This window comes from Homalodisca vitripennis, chromosome 1, assembly GCF_021130785.1.
Source record: "Homalodisca vitripennis isolate AUS2020 chromosome 1, UT_GWSS_2.1, whole genome shotgun sequence".
NCBI classification, from domain to species: Eukaryota; Metazoa; Arthropoda; class Insecta; order Hemiptera; family Cicadellidae; genus Homalodisca; species Homalodisca vitripennis.
The window spans coordinates 65,289,556-65,309,111 of NC_060207.1; the positions used below are offsets into that span (position 1 = coordinate 65,289,556).

At 32.5% G+C, this 19,556-nt stretch overlaps 1 protein-coding gene across 2 annotated transcripts in view; it reads right to left on the reverse strand.

The window, feature by feature from the left end:
* Positions 1 to 4,318: 4,318 nt before the first annotated feature.
* LOC124363431 (protein nervous wreck) overlaps positions 4,319 to 19,556 on the reverse strand; it is a 64,211-nt gene continuing 48,973 nt past the window's right edge. The window contains exons 18-21 of one of the 2 annotated variants that reach the window (XM_046818682.1): positions 18,531 to 18,666; positions 11,674 to 11,778; positions 7,839 to 7,873; positions 4,319 to 7,432 (exon numbers count right to left, since the gene is read on the reverse strand). In XM_046818682.1, coding sequence (XP_046674638.1) covers positions 6,968 to 7,432; positions 7,839 to 7,873; positions 11,674 to 11,778; positions 18,531 to 18,666 — 741 coding nt within the window. In that variant the 3' untranslated portion in view covers positions 4,319 to 6,967. The remainder of the gene's footprint in view (positions 7,433 to 7,838; positions 7,874 to 11,673; positions 11,779 to 18,530; positions 18,667 to 19,556) is intronic. The other variant, XM_046818688.1, reaches the window with a different exon arrangement.

Here is a 19,556-nt window from a genome sequence, read left to right on the forward strand (position 1 = left end):
ATTTCTGACCATTATAAACCTTCAGGAGCTCGTTGTACATAAATTATTGATTTAATATCATCTTTTTTAACTCTTAATCCCACCTACCTGCCTGGACAGTCATGTCAATTATGTTGGTATAAGTGTGCTGGTTCAGTCCTACCAGTCCTTGGAGTCTCAGTTTACCACCCCGGGAACTAGTATTCAAATCTTGGTTTGGGCATGGTAATTTTGCACACTAACAAATAATTGTCTGAAATATTTGATGAGATTATTTCCAGTAGCCTGGTTTTAGGCTAGAACTTCAGCTAATCCACAAATGAAATTATAAATAATTACGTTTTCTAATTTATTAAAAAATGATACTTAAGAGAATCAAATTTAAAAGTCCTAATTTTTCTGCACTATGGATAGCTTACATTATTGTGCACTTTTACCACAGTAATTTTGATGAATGTTAATTACAAATATTACAAATTAATTTTAACATTCTTGTTTAATTATTATTAAAGTTACATCATTGATGAATTTACTTTCCACTCATACTGAAACAGGTTTTGCAGAACTTACAAACTAATGAAAGTTGCAACCCTAACCAAGCGAAAATGTGGCGTCTAAGAAGACTAGTGTAAATGTAACACCAATACTGTCGTTCAATACTGTTGTCTCTCAAAGAGCGCATTCTGCGGTGCATCAGTAAATCTGTCCTGTTGCGTCAAACATTGCAGTATACAAGTATAGTAGAACGATAAGAGAAGTTAGAGAAGGCACTGCTCGACAAGGATACATTGAACACAAAACACATTGAGTCTAACGATATGTACATATCTTACACTTACTCGCTACAGTTTCCTCACACCTACATTTCCAACCTATTTTACACAAGGGAAACCTTAAACAAAGTAAGATGATGTAAGAGATCCACTTGAGAACATTCCTCCTTAGATAAATTGGTACATTTGAACGTTACACATCAAATATAAACTATCTGGTGGAAATTTATACAAAAAAGGTAAATTGTCAAAAAGAGATACAATTCCATACTGAATATTGACATAATAATGTGTGCAAAGAAATTTGGAATTATGTGCTGAGTTAATATATAAAATAACTGATCAATAACTTACTCTTAACTTACTTCTTTGAAAATTAATCAATTACTTTATAAACTACCAGTAATTATGTACAATTTACAATTAATTGTGAAAATAAATAACACTAATATTTTAACAAAAACTGGTAACTTTAAAGGAACCAAACACCTATTAATTGAGTTCACTTTACAAAACAGTTCGATTACATATAAATCCTCACACATTTGACTCTAAAGGACATTTAGGCCTCAAGCACAACATCGTAAAAACCTCCAACAAACTATCAAATCTAAATAATCAGTTTACACAGTTCGTTCAGAATGAATTATCCTTATTGTTTTAAGTTATTATTTAGCTGCATAAACGTTAACTATGATGTAAATATTGTCAAGTTACAATTTATTCAATATATAGCTCAACACTGTAAAGTCAACATTGTTTATTTTAAAAACTAACATTTGCATTTAATAGATCAATTTATTATTTGTGATTGCTACGGCAGATCTATTTGAATAAATGAGCATTTATTATTTAATTGCTCACCTAGTTCTTATTTACTTTGTCAACAAAGTAAAAAAATATGAAATATAAGTATTACATTGAAAATAGAAAAATTGTGTTGCTCCAGAAACACAAATTGTGTTTAAAAGAGCTCAAGTCGAACCAATGATAAGGAAACATTTTAATTAAAGATTTTACTAAGTGCCATTTTATTTGGTGTAGTCTTAGTGTATCATATATTACTATGTAAATCAAAATTTGTTGCAAACAAATGATCAGAAAGTTACTAAACACAAACTATTTACATTGTTGACAATATTTTCAACATAAAATCAATTGAAGCTAAACATTAGAATTACATTCGAGTGTATACTTCTATACCAAGTTTTATTTAAGAGTGTGCAAAAAGTTAACAGTAACCACTTATGTAAGCAGAAAACATAACATTAAATATGCATAGCCAAGATATTTTACACAATGTAAAGTAACAGTAATTTGTGCTGAAAGACAGATATAACAAGAGTGAAATAACAACACATATTTTATTACATAAAACAATACAAATTATAATAACACAGTAACAATTATTTTATACAGAGGTTAGGTAATAGTTACATATTGCTAACATACATTTTTTAAATTCTCCCTGTTAACACGGCCATAAAATATATATCTATGCTTGCATTTTACAAAAAGTGAATTCCCAGCTGTTATTTATTAGTAGCCTATTTATTTATTATTAAACAGCATTTGAACATTTTTTCATTTACATCTTGTACACAATGCATGACAATAGTACTGTATTTCAATTGAGTTTATTATGATAAAGTAGACTTTAAAATTAAATATTTTCTTACATTAGTTTTCATTTAGACTACATATTATGCTGCTTGTGATGTAAAACAATAAATTTTGTCGAGACTGGAGTATAGTCTAATTTATTTAATAACAGAAAAACATACTTGAATACCGTGTATATACTCTACCCAGCTACTCAATAAAACTAACTAAAGTTATTCATTTAGTTATTTATGACTGTGTGAATAATAAAAGTTGACATTCTCTCTTTCATTCAACAATACAAAATTTGGTTGGAGAGGCCCTAAAATAGGTCAAAGTTGCCAAAGCCTTGTTCATCAACCACTTAAAAAATTAATTAAATTGCCTTGTGTCAATTGGATAGAATAAAATCGGTTTCCCGCTGGTTTCTGCTCAAACTGGATTATGTTCAGCTATATCCCTTAGAAAACCACTCACACTAATTTTCAGTAAATAAATTAAATCTTTCTCTCCTACTTTTTTAAACCTCTACTAATATTTTGTCTGTTTAGAATTTTAATTTCAGCAAAAGCCGAGATTGATGACACTATATTGTTACCAGGGCTGTTGAAAGCCAGGGTCTACCCACATATCATAATTCATCTTTTTACCTACCTACTCTTATACTAAAATGAATGTACTTTTATTAAGTACTAAAAGTGTCTGCAATTTCTTTGTGACTATTGTTTTGATCTAGACCAATTATTAGTTTAGCAGCTGAAAAAATCCACCATTCCTAATACTACTACATTCTTAATATGGCTTCTTCTTACAGTCAAGGATATGAGCTGGCTGCGCACAATCATGACAGCACCACCCCTCGCAGTGTGGTGGTTTGCACGTTCTAACAATCAGGCACCAGCCATGGTAAATTAAAAAAATTAGTAAAATTAAACAGGTGTTAACAATTAGTTTTAAATGCAGTTTACAAAATTACATGCCCAAGATAAGAGAGTTCCATAATGTGATCAATACCAAATTTTTCGAACAATCCGGGCAAGATTGAAGGTTAAAATAGTAATTTGAAAACAATGTTTTCTCATACATCTTACTCAAACTTGTACCTATCCTAATAATATTATAAATGCGAAAGTTCATTTGTTGTTGCGCTCACACTCGTAATCTACAGTACTGAATAGATTGTACAGGTACTGAAATTTTACATGGATATTAGGGTTCTTGGGATGAATATAGGTTTAGTCTCATTTCGAAAATCCCTCCTGGGTACGCCTCACTGGTGACTAAGCAGTGAAAAATCCCATGTTGATCTTTTAAGTTGTGAAATATTAATTGAGAGAGCCTGTCAAATGTAGTCAACTGTTCTGCATAAACATTGTTTTGTGACTGCACAACTATACGTAAAATTAATGTAATGACTATTTTCAATTTGTTTATAGTGTTTAAATTCTCTAAGGAGTAACCATTTGTTTTCATACCATTTTTAGATTTCATCTTTAGATTTAGTACTCATCTACCTCGTCAAAATGTCATAAAACATAAGATAGTCAGAATTTGACTCCAAAGACTACCTTTGAAGCAGTTGGCAAAAACTATGCTAGGTGAAAGTTAGTTGGACTGTGCTTTTGAACTATTGTATCAATTCCAGCTCTAAATATTCTAAAATATTAAAAATATTTTTCAGTTTATAAGGAAACAAACATGTATATATATATATATATATATATATATATATATATATATATATATATATATATATATATATATATGTTAGGTTAGGTACAAAACAAAAACTATGCTAGGTGAAAGTTAGTTGGACTGTGCTTTTGAACTATTGTATCAATTCCAGCTCTAAATATTCTAAAATATTAAAAATATTTTTCAGTTTATAAGGAACAAACATGTATATATATATATATATACATATATATATATATATATATATATATATATATATATATATATATATATATATATATATATATATATTCTATATTCCTGATCAGGAAAAAGGTGAAATCAACCATGGGACAAAAATACTAAGACTGGACATATTTTCTTGACCCTGGCAAGAAGGCAAAGTCAACATTGGCGTCATAATTATAATTCACTCGACCCAAAAGTGGTCAAACAGGTGCAAACTGTATGCGAAGCCTCGGGTAACTGTTAGTCTTGCATAAAAGTTTGGTATTAATAAGATCACAAGTTTCTGAGTTATGAGTTTTTCAAAGTTGCAGTTTGACTGAAAAGCGCCATAAACTGGTACCTTTTTTGTTCTCACCGACATAAAAACTTGAAGTTATTGTTTGTAAATCATTTGCTTAATATGAACACAGAAATAAACAATCTAAATTTTAATGTAACTCCTGTAAGTTTTGCTCTAATAGTTTTTTATTGGAGAGTAGAAATAACCTTCACCGAAAACCTTTAAAATCAAATAAAAGTTTGTAAATATTTGAAACACAAATGAAAATCACATCAAAATCTACGAGAAAATTACTGTTCAAATTATTAGTCAAAAAGTACAGAATTTATAATATATCAAAAGTATAATTACTTTTACAATGTGGAAAACAGTAGGCATGAAATTTGAGAATGAAACGAAAAAGTCAAAAGCACATTTGTAAATTGTTGTTTACAACCTAACAGATTATTTTGTTTGCTTAATTATTAATTTTGCATTGTCATAATTTTATATTATTAACCTTATTAAATAAGAAATAGGACTAAAATTGAGTTCTTTTACAAACTGTAGTTGTATTGGCATAAAGTGATTAAAAAACGTGTTGAATGACTAGTATTTTTTTATTACATTTATCATACTTCCTCCTGCAATACATTGAGTAAAAAATCCGAAAACTGATTTTGTACCTACAAAGTTAACTAGAGGCAAAGCAATATCAGACTACAGTTAAATCGATGCTTTTCTGTGCATATTTCTGGAAATGTTTGAATGATAGACAAACTAATGGTTCGAGCCAGGTTGATTCAATTGATAAATTTCCAAGAACAGTCATCCTTAGCGAGGGTAGGTCGTGGGGGCTGAGCTGTCTCCAGATCTTTCGACTCCACATAGCTTTTATATTTTGACTCACCTGCCGATCACACCTCCTCTGTTTCACAATATAAAAACTTTTAAGTCACTGTACATTTTGAATGAATGTACTCTTTATCTAGTCCTTCATAAAGAAAATTGAAATTTTAACTCTTCATTCTACAAGTATACAGTATTATATAATATTTGCTCTATACTAGCAGGGAGTAGAGGCTAGTATCACTGAGCGTGGGCTCCGGGACTTTTGTCTCCCCCCCCCCACCAGTCACTTTCCCTCATTAGGTCTGCTCACTTAAATGAAAACTGATTGAAAAGTATAGAGGAATTTTTCTTTGTAATGATTGTGACCAATTAATGGCCACGTTCTTGTGTCACAACAATAAAGTGACTCACGAATGCAGGCTATTACGTTGACAAAGAACTTTGATGTTTTAATTTAATGTATTGTATAAATTTGTAGTACTTTTGTCTAATTGATATTAAAATCATTACCAAGGATGACCTTCACTTCCTTGCAACTGATTATTTTAATTATACACGTACTTATACAAATACTTATTCATGATCATAGTTCACTTATTATCATCATTATTAGTATCGCTTATTCAGTTATGATTTCATTGAACTTAAATGGATGATCTGTATAAGAGGAGGCAAAACGCTATGTATGTTTACTGATGTCAAAAAGACAATAATACATAAATAACTAAGATTAAATGGAATCTTAGAGAAAAAGAATTAATAAATAATATTGGGAAACAAATAAGTAACAATATAATAAATTGAAAAGATACAGTTACCATCTACACAAAGACATTCCGCCAATGATTATGATTTAAAATATGCTATTATTTATAAGAGTTACTTCCTTTATTTACTTATAACATGTTAATATTAGTATTGGCAACCCTATGATGATGTGAAAAGTTGTTTAAATATGGTTTGTTTTGTTTTATTTGTCTATGGTCTGAATATAGATCTTTTTCTAAATGTCTTATTAAAAAAGAAAATGAAATAATTTCTTAAATCTCAGAAGGCCATGAACTCCATATTTTAAACCCTTTAAGAATATGAAAGGATTTTTATCCTAGGTCCTTATTTTTATGTGTGGATAACTTTTTTTAACTAATTCTGACTTTAAATTTTTGGAAAATTAAAAAAATTTTCTCCCAGTCTATTATTTTGTCTGCTGTATATTATGTTCATTTTCTCATACAGATATCGTTATTGATTTTTGCATTAGTTAAAAAATAAAAACATATTTATATCATGAAGTGCAAAATAAATTATTAATACCACAACAGCCAATGCAAGTCTACTTTATCACTATTAGCCAGAATCAGATTACATTCAGTTACAGTCTGGCAACCTAATACTGCTGGTTCACAATAAATCCAAGTAGAAAAACAAAAATTAAAATTAAAAAATGGTATATACAAAGGTTGAAAGACCCGCACAAAACATGCAAGTCCGATAAAAAAAGCTAAAATGGAACACTGTCGGATTGGTGGACGAAAAAAACAAATGCAAGAGTCTGGAATCACAGCGAGGAAGGCTAGACTTAAGCATCGGACTCCTTGAGGTCCTGTAACCGAGCAAGTTGGTGTGGTTCCAGCTCGTCAGGTATGGCGACCTCCGCCTTGGCTACAGCGGCGGGGGCCGGATGAGGGTGGCTTTGCGAGTTCTCTGCAGTGCTGGGCCCCGTGTATGAGTCCTCCTCACTTCCCGTACTGCTACTGATAGGGAAGGGAGCAGAATCTGTGGGTTGGTCATCGTCGGGTTCTTCAGGCACTGCTGGTCGCTGGTCGCAAGCTGCGGTGTAGTCTGGTGGGGGCTCCGCAACCTCCTCAGGTTCCTCTGCTGCCACTTCCTCCACAGCTGGAGGTGGGGGGAATGGCTTCTCCTCCTCCACCATGGGAGTTGCTGCAGTGATCACGATCTGAGCTACCCCTAGTCCAATATCCGCAGCAGGAGGTGGAGGAGGTGGACACTGTGGTGCTTCTCCGCCAGGTTCCACCACAATTACCTTAACATATTAAACATGTATTACAAGAAATCCACATATAGAGATAGCTGAACTAATTTAATATTACAATATTATTAATAAATAGTTGATAAACCGAATTTACTTCAGTTGAGCAAACAGTACATGGGCCCATCTAGTTCAACAATCACTGCTCAATAGTGCTATTTATTAACATTAAATTTAAATTAACTTAAAATAAGAAAAATAATAAAACAATTCGAAGTCGGGAATAAAAATGTTGAGTAAGCTATTTAGAAAGTATTTAAATATACATTTGGTAATCAATAAAATAAATAAACTGACAAAATAATTACAAGTGTATTAGTAGTAGGCTATATATTAGTTTTATTAACAATGTTTAGATGTGCTTTTAAACTCTGACTCTCCTTACTAACTAGATGCTTACCTGGCTTATACTTTCCTCTGTTTCATCAGGTTCCTCTATGAAAGCATCACATTTTATCAAAGTTAATATTCATGAAAAATGTTATTAATAGCTTCCTTATGTACATACCAATTAATAATAAGACTTATAGGCTTCATTAAACAGATTATAGTAACAAGGCTAAGTGTAAAATCAAGTTCATTCTACAAGGTCTGGTTATTAAATTTGGGAACCCCGACATGGCAGCTGTCATACGGTTATACCTATTGACTTAAATGTAGCCTCACTAACAAATTGTGGACAAGTAAATAGATAACACCACAAAGCAACTTTGTAAAACTGTAAAAATGTCCAATATTGACAAATTAAAGGCTATCAAGGAATCTAAGTTTTCCCAACTCCCCTGGAAACATTCAGTCTTCCTTAACCTGCGTTAGTTACATCTAAAAATATCACACTGTTAGTCGTGTGTAGATATTTTTTTCTCACCCATCACTGTATCGAAGTTTTATATATTTCTTTATGTTTTGATGTCATATGACTGTAAATTTGATAAATGTTTCATGTTAGTACCTATAATAAGCTTACAATTATATAAATTTACATTTAAACTTTTTAAATCTAAGCCCCAAAATTAAAGTCTTTTTTCATAGGTTACTCAGGACTGAATGGGCCAAGAGATAATATTTTTATCATTATTTATTTTACTATTGTATAATAAATTTATAAATATTAAAGGTACTGACATATAAAAAAATGAGAATTTCATAGTAGCATTTTCACTTTATTATTACAATACAAAAGCCACATTAGTATAACAATTTGTTTCAAAATATAATTATTTTAAAGTTTAAACAGAATAAAAACCATTAAAATAATGGCTTTGATCTTAATTACTCATTGTCTTTATTGAAACATTCGTTACAAACAAAAACTGTTGAACGGATGTGCTCTTTACAAACCGGCCCCTTGTATTCACTGCACTTGCTGGTTGTATATTTGTTCTTTTTTTGAGGGGCAGTACTTGCACTTTGGTGGTTTATCATCTCTTTCATCGTGCCAATACTTCAGGTACTTCTAAATTTCCAAGACAGTTTTTTTATTTTTTTGTTGGGTAACTGTTGTAAATGTTTTTATTTGAACTCTTCTGAGCAGGTGATGTTTTAATCAATTCCTTACCTAATTCCATCAAAAATATTTCTGGCTTTACAGCATCTCCACATTTGCATCAATTTGATCGTTATCAATGGAGCATTGATAGTAATAGCACAAGTTATTTTTTTCCCTTTTTGTTTGGAACACAAGACACCATAGAGCAGTTAGTTTGGTGGTCTTGAAAAAGCAAAAAGGGATCAACATTTGGGTCTATGTGAAAAATCAAGAAGCTCTTCTGGTTTGTTTTAAGAAGAGTTCTGACTACTATCTATTTATGGTTGGTGTAAAGATCATTTGTGAGAGGTATCAGAGTAAAACAATTATCAAACATGATACTATGCCCAGTACCATCAACAACTATGATGCAACGCTTTACCACACTTGAGGTATCATAGGGTAAATCAAAAGGTCTATTTTTGGGTTGTTTACGAGGATATATCTCCATGTATGCTATGTAGAAAGTAGTTAATCAACTGTAGCATATATCTTAATTCCATATCAACATAGTTTACTCTTCATGTTAACACCGCCCTCTAAACGGTTTCATCTTTTCATCTATGGTCACATTTTTTGCCAACACTATAATTTTCATCACATATTTTTAAAAAATCTTCCAAAATTTGATGGACAGGAGCTAAATTATCTAATTTTTTTTATCTGAGCATGAGTAGTTTCATCATCAAATCTTATTGCCTGTGAATAGTCCCAAATCTTCGCTGGGTCATGACGGCAATAAAAGTTTCAGGTGCTGTACACCAAAGCTCGTCTAAATTAACATGGCTGTTCTTTTTTACTCCGATGATGTACATCAGCCCAAGAAATGAAGACAACTCAGTTTCATCCGTGCGGCAGTCCCGAAATCCCTTACCATATTTTTTGTTCATGGTTGTTTGATTTGTAAATCTTACAATATCACTTAGCATACTACTACCAGGGAAAAAGTTTTTCCAATACTCAACGACTGTTTTATGGTTTCATGCTAGCTACTCTTTATACCCTTGGTAATTTGGTAATAATATTTTGAGGATGAGCCTTTGTCATAGTGGCACAACACAAAATCTAGTAAACAAATTTAGACAAAATCTAGCAAGTATATTGCTTAGACATAATAATCAAACATAGACAAATTTCTATTCCGAAATACTACTATTATAAAATTGTTATTCAAGACTTTCACATTCGCACTAATAAATTAGCATCTGTTGTAGTGTGCTGCAAATAACTATAAGAGCATTATTATCTTTTACTACAGATGGCAGCAATGAAAAATTCAAACCATTTAGTTTATTTTGGTTAGTCAATATTAGTGTTGACATCATGGTACGGCATATTTATGGAAGCTGAAAGAACAAAAACGGAGAGATCGGATACCAATCACTCAGTGATCAATTTGCTCTGTGACTACAATTTGTTTTACTCTCCAACTTCAGGGTTCCAAAATACTGCTCTTTATTTAAACTTAAAGTCCAATGGACTTTGGATTAAAGAAAATGGATCCAGATTAGAATATCTTTCAGTGACCATAATTTATTACAGGAGTGTTTGGTATATCACTTATGGAATACATGTCAATGATATCGTGGTTTTTCAGCAGGTAATTGCGAGCAAAGCTGCGGGTAATTGCTAATATTTCATGTATAGATGTATGACACTCTGGTAATAATCATCTGTTCAAAAAGAATTGATTAGTTCTCTTATAAATATTTTCATATTTCATCATGGGTTAGAAGTGAGCTCGTACACTAACTTTGCCATATGATAAAGTATGATCAATTGAAGAAAGCAATTAATTTTGAAATTCAATTGCTTTAATTTTATTCTTGTATTAAGTTATCATTTTTATCAAAACTGTGTTTACTGTATTACATATTTTGTGATAGATAATTAGGCAAGAGAAAAAGACTTACATTTGAAAGTTAAAAAACATAAAGACGATATAAGATAGGGGTTAGAAGAAAAATCCCAAATTACTGGTTTAAAAATCATTACAAAAAGTGAATTGAAGCCAACATAATATACTCTGAAGTGTTTGTTTAAAAAACTGCTTGTGGTTGCATACATAAAATTAGAATATCAATTTTTGAGTCAACCTTCTGTTGAAGTAGGTCACTTTGGCACTATAACTTTGCCAAATGCCCGATATCCTTTTATCCTTATCACCTCTATTTTTAACCATGTAAAAAGTGAATATTAAAACAACCTAACATATGTTTGCACAATTATGTGGACTAATAGTAATATAAAGGTAGAGTATGAGTAGGTTTCAGTTTTGTTACAGCCGCAATATTAATTCTCATAAGCCAATGCAGTCGGGTTAGGGAAGTTACATTTTTTATAAAAATACACGTCTAATTTCATCTTTCATTACACATATTGTAAAATAATTATAACTGTATATTGAGTTGTTTCTATGTTGTCCTGAATTCAAGTTATCCCAGTTAAGACTTTAAATGCATACAATTTCATTATAAGATGATAAAACAAATTTTCCGATTTCTTATTATTCAGGGATGTGATTGAAATATTTTCAAACACAAAAAATTAACCAAACTAAAAGCCAAATACACCGTCTTAATAGAGTTTCAATAAAAATATATTACAGTAAACTGAAGTCAGAGTCTAAATTATGTCTAAGCTAGATAGTATAGTTTTTATACAGCATTAATGACTTTTAAACATTGTAACAAATAACTTTGTCTACCTGTAACTTCTATTTGAATCTCTCCATCAAACTGAGATTTATATTGATCTTGTTGGTCTCTTGTGATTTCCATTGTAAACGCTGTTTTTTTATCTGCCGAATCTCCTGTAACACCAAATCATTTGTATACCTAACAATTTATTTGTATTGATTACATAAAGTTCTTTTATAGCTTAACTAGAAAGCAGTCACTGTTTATTCCCTGTATTTATTCTGCATGTCTGCACTCCTATATGACAAATTATTAAAGTACACATTGAATCAACCCTTCTTACCATAGCTACGGTATGAGTAAAAAAATCAGTTGCTACACTGTGCTTAGAGATAGTGTAAGAAACGTAGTTGTGCACCCGATGAGACAATGAGAATACCTCTTCACCGAAATGACACTATATTTTTATATTTTGTAATCTATGTATGTCAGATGTCAGAACAATTTAGAGTTTGTTTTGAGCTTCTTCATCGCCGACTTATTTTTACATCTCTTCATATGAACATGACTCCAGATTTCATTGAGTCAAACTGAGACAGCATCAGATTCCAGATGCTGCACTAAGAGGAAGGTGAACTGGAGTTAAACTCAACATTTGTGTAGTTTATTATTAGTTATTTTAATTTGTACACAAATATTTTCCTATACAATACAATTTTTTATTGATGTGACTAATGATCTAAGGTTGTCCATTTACTCTGCTGTACTCTTCGCTTTCTTAAAAAATTATTCTGCAACAGCACATGATCCAAGCTAACTATAAACGCAAACACTACACTTTGATATAAACTTGTTCCATGTTTACTCCTGCCAAACAAACGTGATGGAGTAAAATAGAGTGATATATATATTTACGTTAAACTTTATAAATGGCAATAGCCTTATTTAATTTCAATAAACATTGAATCGCAAAAAGTACTTGCTCCGCCGGGAGTCGAACCCGGATCTCTCACTTGCCGGGTGAATGTGCTACCATTACACCACAGAGCGCTTACTTTTTCCGATTCAATTATTTTGTATTTGGCCGTATCTTTCACATATGCGTTTAAATAAGCAAACTAACATATGATCGGAAGACCAAATAACTGTCAAATGACATTTATTTACGTTAAACTTTATAAATGGCAATAGCCTTATTTAATTTCAATAAACATTGAATCGCAAAAAGTACTTGCTCCGCCGGGAGTCGAACCCGGATCTCTCACTTGCCGGGTGAATGTGCTACCATTACACCACAGAGCGCTTACTTTTTTCCGATTCAATTATTTTGTATTTGGCCGTATCTTTCACATATGCGTTTAAATAAGCAAACTAACATATGATCGGAAGACCAAATAACTGTCAAATGACATTTATTTACGTTAAACTTTATAAATGGCAATAGCCTTATTTAATTTCAATAAATTCAATAAATAATTCCATATATATATATATATATATATATATATATATATATATATATATATATATATATATATATATGGAACAAGTTTATATCAAAGTGTAGTGTTTGCGTTTATAGTTAGCTTGGATCATGTGCTGTTGCAGAATAATTTTATATATATACATATATATATATATATATATATATATATATATATATATATATTACTATATATATATATATATATATATATGTATATATATATATATAGTATATATGTATATATATAATTTCATAGAGATGATTTAAAGCTTCATATGTAATAAATAGAATTAAAAAAACTGAGAGTAAGTTAAAAATAATGAATTATATTTTTTATTATTAGAACGGACATTAATAATGGTAATATTGTAAGAATAACATTTGCACTTGAATTTTGCATTTATTTTTCGAAATTAATTCAGATTTTTAGTGCAAAACTTGCTCTAATGTACTCTAAGCCATAAAGATGCACTTTTATTAATACCTCAGAGAAATTAACATAATATGTTTAGATTAACTTTAAACTGTTTAGTTGTTTAGTACCATAATCATCACGTGAGTATATGAACAGGAACAAAAAACTTGAATTGAAAGCTGATGATTATACCTTTTGATTTTCACTGAATTGGTTATATTATGCCAGTGATTATGGCAGTTAGGAGATTAGCGAGTATTGGAGATAGGTTATGTTCTATTCCATATTTGGCATAACCACAATTAATTAACACTTACAAATGTAAAGTTTAACTCCATTTCACTTTCCGCTCATTGCAGCATATGAAATATGACACTGTCACAAACCTGATTCCTGGAATCCACATCTATCTGAAAAGATCCAAAAAAAGTTGGTGACGAAGACATTCAAAACAAACTCTTTGCATTGTTTCAAACATCAGAGACACATATACCACAAAAAGCGCATCTAGTATCCTAGTAACCAGTGGTTAATTTCAGTGGGAACGCAAGGGAACGGCATTCCCTTACCTCCCAAGAGTGCCGGAACGCAAGGGAACGCTTTTAAAACTACGAGTACAAGTTTTAGTTAAAAAAAATTGTAGGTAGGATCAATACTATGCTATGCTTTGTTTGCGAGTGACTCGTAAGCAGATAGTAAGCGCCCGTACAAGCAGTTGTGAGCTGTGCTGTGATGAGTCTTGCACGGAATCAGGCAGGAGGAAGGTGACGGGCGAGTCATCCTAGTTCGCGCATGCGCGGCTGCGCCTCTCAATAACAAAGCAATACCCACCCCACCCCCTTCCTTTCCCCCTCCATTCCTTCACCGCGCCACCGCCCCAGTGATCACAAGTGTGTTGACTAGTTGACTTGACCTTGGTGTGTTTCGCGTTTAAGTTACAAGTTGCATCGCATCCCATCACGCTTAAGTTCGTTTTTGAGGTGCAGGTCGTTGATTGTGTTCGTGTTTATGCTTATTAGTGCTGGTGCAGCTAAATAGTTTCCTAATTGACTATGACTACCAGAAAAATTGTTGATTTCTTTAAACCTAACCCTAAGAAACAAAAAGGTTATGCAAATAATGAGAACTGCAGTTCGGAAGCATTGACTACAACTTCAATTGTTGATCAAGATAAAAAAGAAGACGCAATCGGGATCAATGAGGATAATTGCGATTACCATTCCCCTTCGACTTCCTCGTCGGTCAAAATAGTATCCAGGTTGGTGGGTTTGGGATCTGATGCAGACGAAGCTAAGGTTAGTAATGAAAATAATGATTTTGTTAATAGGGGTGAACAGCCAGTTTGTTGGTCTGAAGAACAAATTGTTGAATTTAAAGCTAAAAATCCATGGTTAATTGTGAACAGAGAACTAGGTTGCAACGTTTGCCGTAGTGTGAGTACTCTAGGTGCAGAGAAAACGAAGGGCCTAAAGATTAGCGAAGAGTGGGTTTTAGGAACTGTTACCGCTTATGGAAACAATAAAAAAGACCAGCAATCCTCTCTTAGGAAAAAGATATTTTTACACCGTGGGTCTCGAGCTCATTCTTTAGCTGAAAAAATACTCATTGAAGCTAAGAAAGATACAATGAAAAAAGCTGTTGCTTCTATGCATAAAGAGCAGCAGATTGTAACTGAGCGCATTTTCCGCACGGCTTATAAGCAAGCTAAACTAAATAGGCCATTTTTTGAGTTTGAAACTGAAATTGATCTTCAAATAATGAATGGCTTAGATATGGGGCGAATCCTACATTCAAATGTTGCTTGCTCCAATATAATTCATCATATTTCTGATGAAATGAAATCAGACTTGATAAATGGCCTAATCAAGTCAGACTCTAAATTTTCCCTGCTTTTGGATGAAGCCACTTCAGTTTCAAACAAATATGCTTTGGTGGTTTATATCAGAACTGTTCTAAAGGGAATGCAAAACCCTATGACAGTGTTCTTAACACTTTTTGAGCTAAATAGCACAACATCAGCTGGTATATTACAAGAACTTTTAAATCAGTTACAAGCATTAGGTCTAAGCTTTGAATTCATGAAAGACCATATGATTGCTCTAACTTGTGATGGTGCTTCAGTGCTACTAGGCAAGAAATCTGGCCTTGCTATACAGCTTACTGAAACGTTCCCCAACTTGTTCATTTGGCATTGTTTGAACCATCGTTTAGAGCTTGCCGTGCACGATTCCATAGAAGAAGTAGCTGGAATCAATCATTTTAAGATATTCATGGATAAAATTAGAAACATGTTTAGTTGTTCACCGAAAAACAGCAGGGAGTTGGCAGAAGTTGCTAAAGGACTAGAGGAGCAAATGTTGAAAATCGGCCGTGTTTTAGATACTCGTTGGGTAGCCTCCAGCTTAATGGCGGTGAAAGCAGTTTGGACAGATTTTAAAGCTTTGTACAATCATTTCATTGAAGCATCTGAAGACAAACAAAGGGACTCGAAGCAACGTTCAACTTACAAAGGGCTTTGTAGTACATTATCTTCTACAACTTTTGTACACAACCTGGCATTGATGTTCGATGCTCTAGAAGAGTTATCGGATTTGTCCTTACAGCTTCAAAAATCAAGCCTCAACCTTATCCAAGCCCACAGTGATGTAACACTGTTAATCAAAGTGTTTGAAAACCGAGTTGAAAACATGGGTAGACGTTCAGTGGAAGCTAAAATTGCTATTGACGATTTGATGTTTCAAGATGTTAAACTTTGTGTAAGATCCAAGATACCCAGTATTCCAGAAAAACAGTTCTATCGGAGCCTCGCTAACAACTTGACTTCAAGGTTGCTATCATCATCTTCAAATGCGGCTGAACACTACACCAAAATCATGAATGACATCAAAGTGATCCACCCCATGTATTGGCCAAAAGACTTATCCATCACCTACGGAGAATGTGAGATCCAGCGAATCTGCGATAGATTTAAGATTAGCAGCTCTCAGGATATAATTAGAGAGTTCAGACACTTCAAGCAGGGACTAAAGCCTATGTTAAGTGGAGAGAAACCTACTATTCTAGAGCAACCGCCGTCGTTTAAGAAACTGATTTCCATCATAAATAGTATTGCAGTGTCTAGTGCTGAATGTGAACGTGGGTTTTCTGCAATGAATCTAATTATGTCTCCTCTTAGATCTTCACTCTACATTAGCACTGTTTGCGATTTATTGCGGATCAGGCTCCTAGGACCTCCTGTGGCTAGATACAATCCCGAGCGACACGTCAAAACCTGGCTGGCGAAGGGACACCATTCTGCACTTGACACCAAGTCAAAACAACGAGGGCAGAAAACTTACCATGAAGACAGCATTGCATTGTGGGAACTTTTTTCCTAAATCTGTTTTTTAAATATCTTTTAGAATTTCAGAACATTAAGTTTTCATTAAAATAACTAGCCTATGCCTAACTTATAGTTGTGTTCTGAACTCAAGTTTCTGAGTTCTTTTTTGTACTTACAGTTAGTTTTGTGTATTGTTGTTTTGTTTCTTTTGTAGTTTTCACTTTAAAATATTAACAAACAACTAAAACTAAGTTTACCAACAGTCTTGGCATTGCCTTACAATATTATACTACAAATCCGTACATATTTGTTATAATAACTAATAAGCAAATAAAATAATCAACCTTAACTTTTTAAAACTACACTAAATTTTAAAAAATGAAACCGTGTTACTCCACTCTGTGTGTCATTTATTTTGTGTGTAATTAAACGCTTCCTTTTCCTTTCCAAGAAGTTGGTTTATTTTGAATGTATTAATATTGTTTTGTACCCATAAGGTATGCAATTTTTTTGTAAAATATGCAAACTTGTAAAAAAGCTGTTATATTAACAAACATCCATTTACATATTAATATGTATTATTATTATTACTGTAATGTGTATAAATAAAACTGTGAATAAGGCTCAATTTGTTTTTATTTTACCATTCATTAAAAAATTAATATTGGCGAGCTTCATTGATTCAAACAAAATGGTCAATGAAATCAAACCAAATATTTCTGGGAAATTTAAAGTAGGCAACAAGGTGTTAATGGAGTAGAGTAGAGTAGAGAGTAAACTCAATAATTTAAATTCATGTTTTTATTTTCTTACATCCTAATCAAGCACCTTAAAGAAAATAAACAGCATTAAAATATCACTTGGTATTTTATAAAAATGAATGTATTATTATGTCTGGGTGGCCTAAAAACAAAGGTTTACAGTTATAATTTTCAAAAGTTTTCCTGGGTGAGGGCCCCCCTCCTTCCTGGGGTGTATTCCGTACCCACCGGTCTGAGCTTCCCGCTTTAAGAGTTCCCACACCTAAAATTTTAGAAATTAAGCACTGCTAGTAACCACACAAGGTGTTCTTGTCTCATCAGGTGCACTTTTTTTTCTTTTTTTTTTGTTCTCTCATAAAGAAGTGAATTTTAGATTTCAGGATCAGTGTCATTTGATATTGGACTAAACTCAACATTCACATTATTATTATGTAATCAACCCTCCCCAGTATAGCTACGTTTTCTGTAATTAAAACTTGTCTAAATTACACATAAAATCCCTTTATTCTGCTTTTTGAGTTGCCTCCACAAGTCACTGGTCTATAAAGAATAAGTAAAATAAGGCTAAAAAAAAAATAATTGTTTACAACATTTTATGATTGTTCCAAAAGTCTTTTGATAAATGTATTTCCTTACTGTAACAGACTTCTTATCCTAAATAATACTTTACTTTTCAAGATCAACTGTTTTATATGAACTATCATGGTGCTTTATTAAGAAACAGATTGTTCATTAAAAAAATATATCGCTTCATTTGTGCGGTTTGTGCTAATTCCTCATTAAGCTACAAATTAACATCCAGAGAAACGGAGGATTAACGTGAGAACTTCTGCTTACATCATTCATTTCAATTCCTGCAGTTAGAGTGATACTCCAAGGTTAGTAGGGTTAATTATCTCTCTCACACACTACCCTACATTGTACTTCAAGTGTGATCGTACCAATGCCAGGGGCAGGTCCGTGCTCTCCCACAGGTGTAGGCTGGGTGATGATCACCTGCTGGGGGGCTAGCAGGAACGAAGGTACATCTGGGGGTGTGAACACAGGCGGTGCGGACCCTGGAGGAGTGTCATCTCCCTGGATAAAAATAGAATCCTATCGTAAGTTTTCATATGTGTTACCCATGACTGTATATTAGTTTTTTACTCACATCTCCTTGTAGAATATTGCGATTATCATGATGAAAGGCAGTTAACACACGATACTCAGGTGTCCTATATATGCACTAGTAGGATAATATGAGTTAAACTGTTGTCACACACTATTATAACTCACATCTCCTTGTAGAATATTGCGATTATCATGATGAAAGGCAGTTAACACACGATACCCAGGTGTCCTATATATGCACTAGTAGGATAATATGAGTTAAACTGTTGTCACACACTATTATAACTCACATCTCCTTGTAGAATATTGTGATTATCATGATGAAAGGCAGTTAACACATGATACCGAGGTGTCCTATATATGTACTAGTAGGATAATATGGGTTAAACTGTTGTCACACACTATTATAACTCACATCTCCTTGTAAAATATTGAGATTAACATGACTAAAGACAGTTACTTGATACTTGGTAGCTCCGTTGATGACTGGTAAAACCGGATTGACTGCGTCATTTTACAAAAACTATATACAAATTAAATTCACAAAACTATATACAAATCACAATGGCGGTGGATGCAGTGTTAACATATGAAACCAAGGTGTCCTCTATAAGTACCAGTAGGATAATGTGGGTTGAACTGTATTACAACTCACATCTCCCTATAGATTGTTGAGATTATCATGACTAAAGATAGTTAACACATGATACTGAGGTGTCCTATATATGTATGAGTAGCATAATGTGGGTTAATTCAGCAACCAGAAAATCCTATTTTTACAGTTTTCATTCTTTTGTAAATAAATTGATGTATGTAACGTTAAATCAACCAAAGATATCATTATGAACATTCTCCAT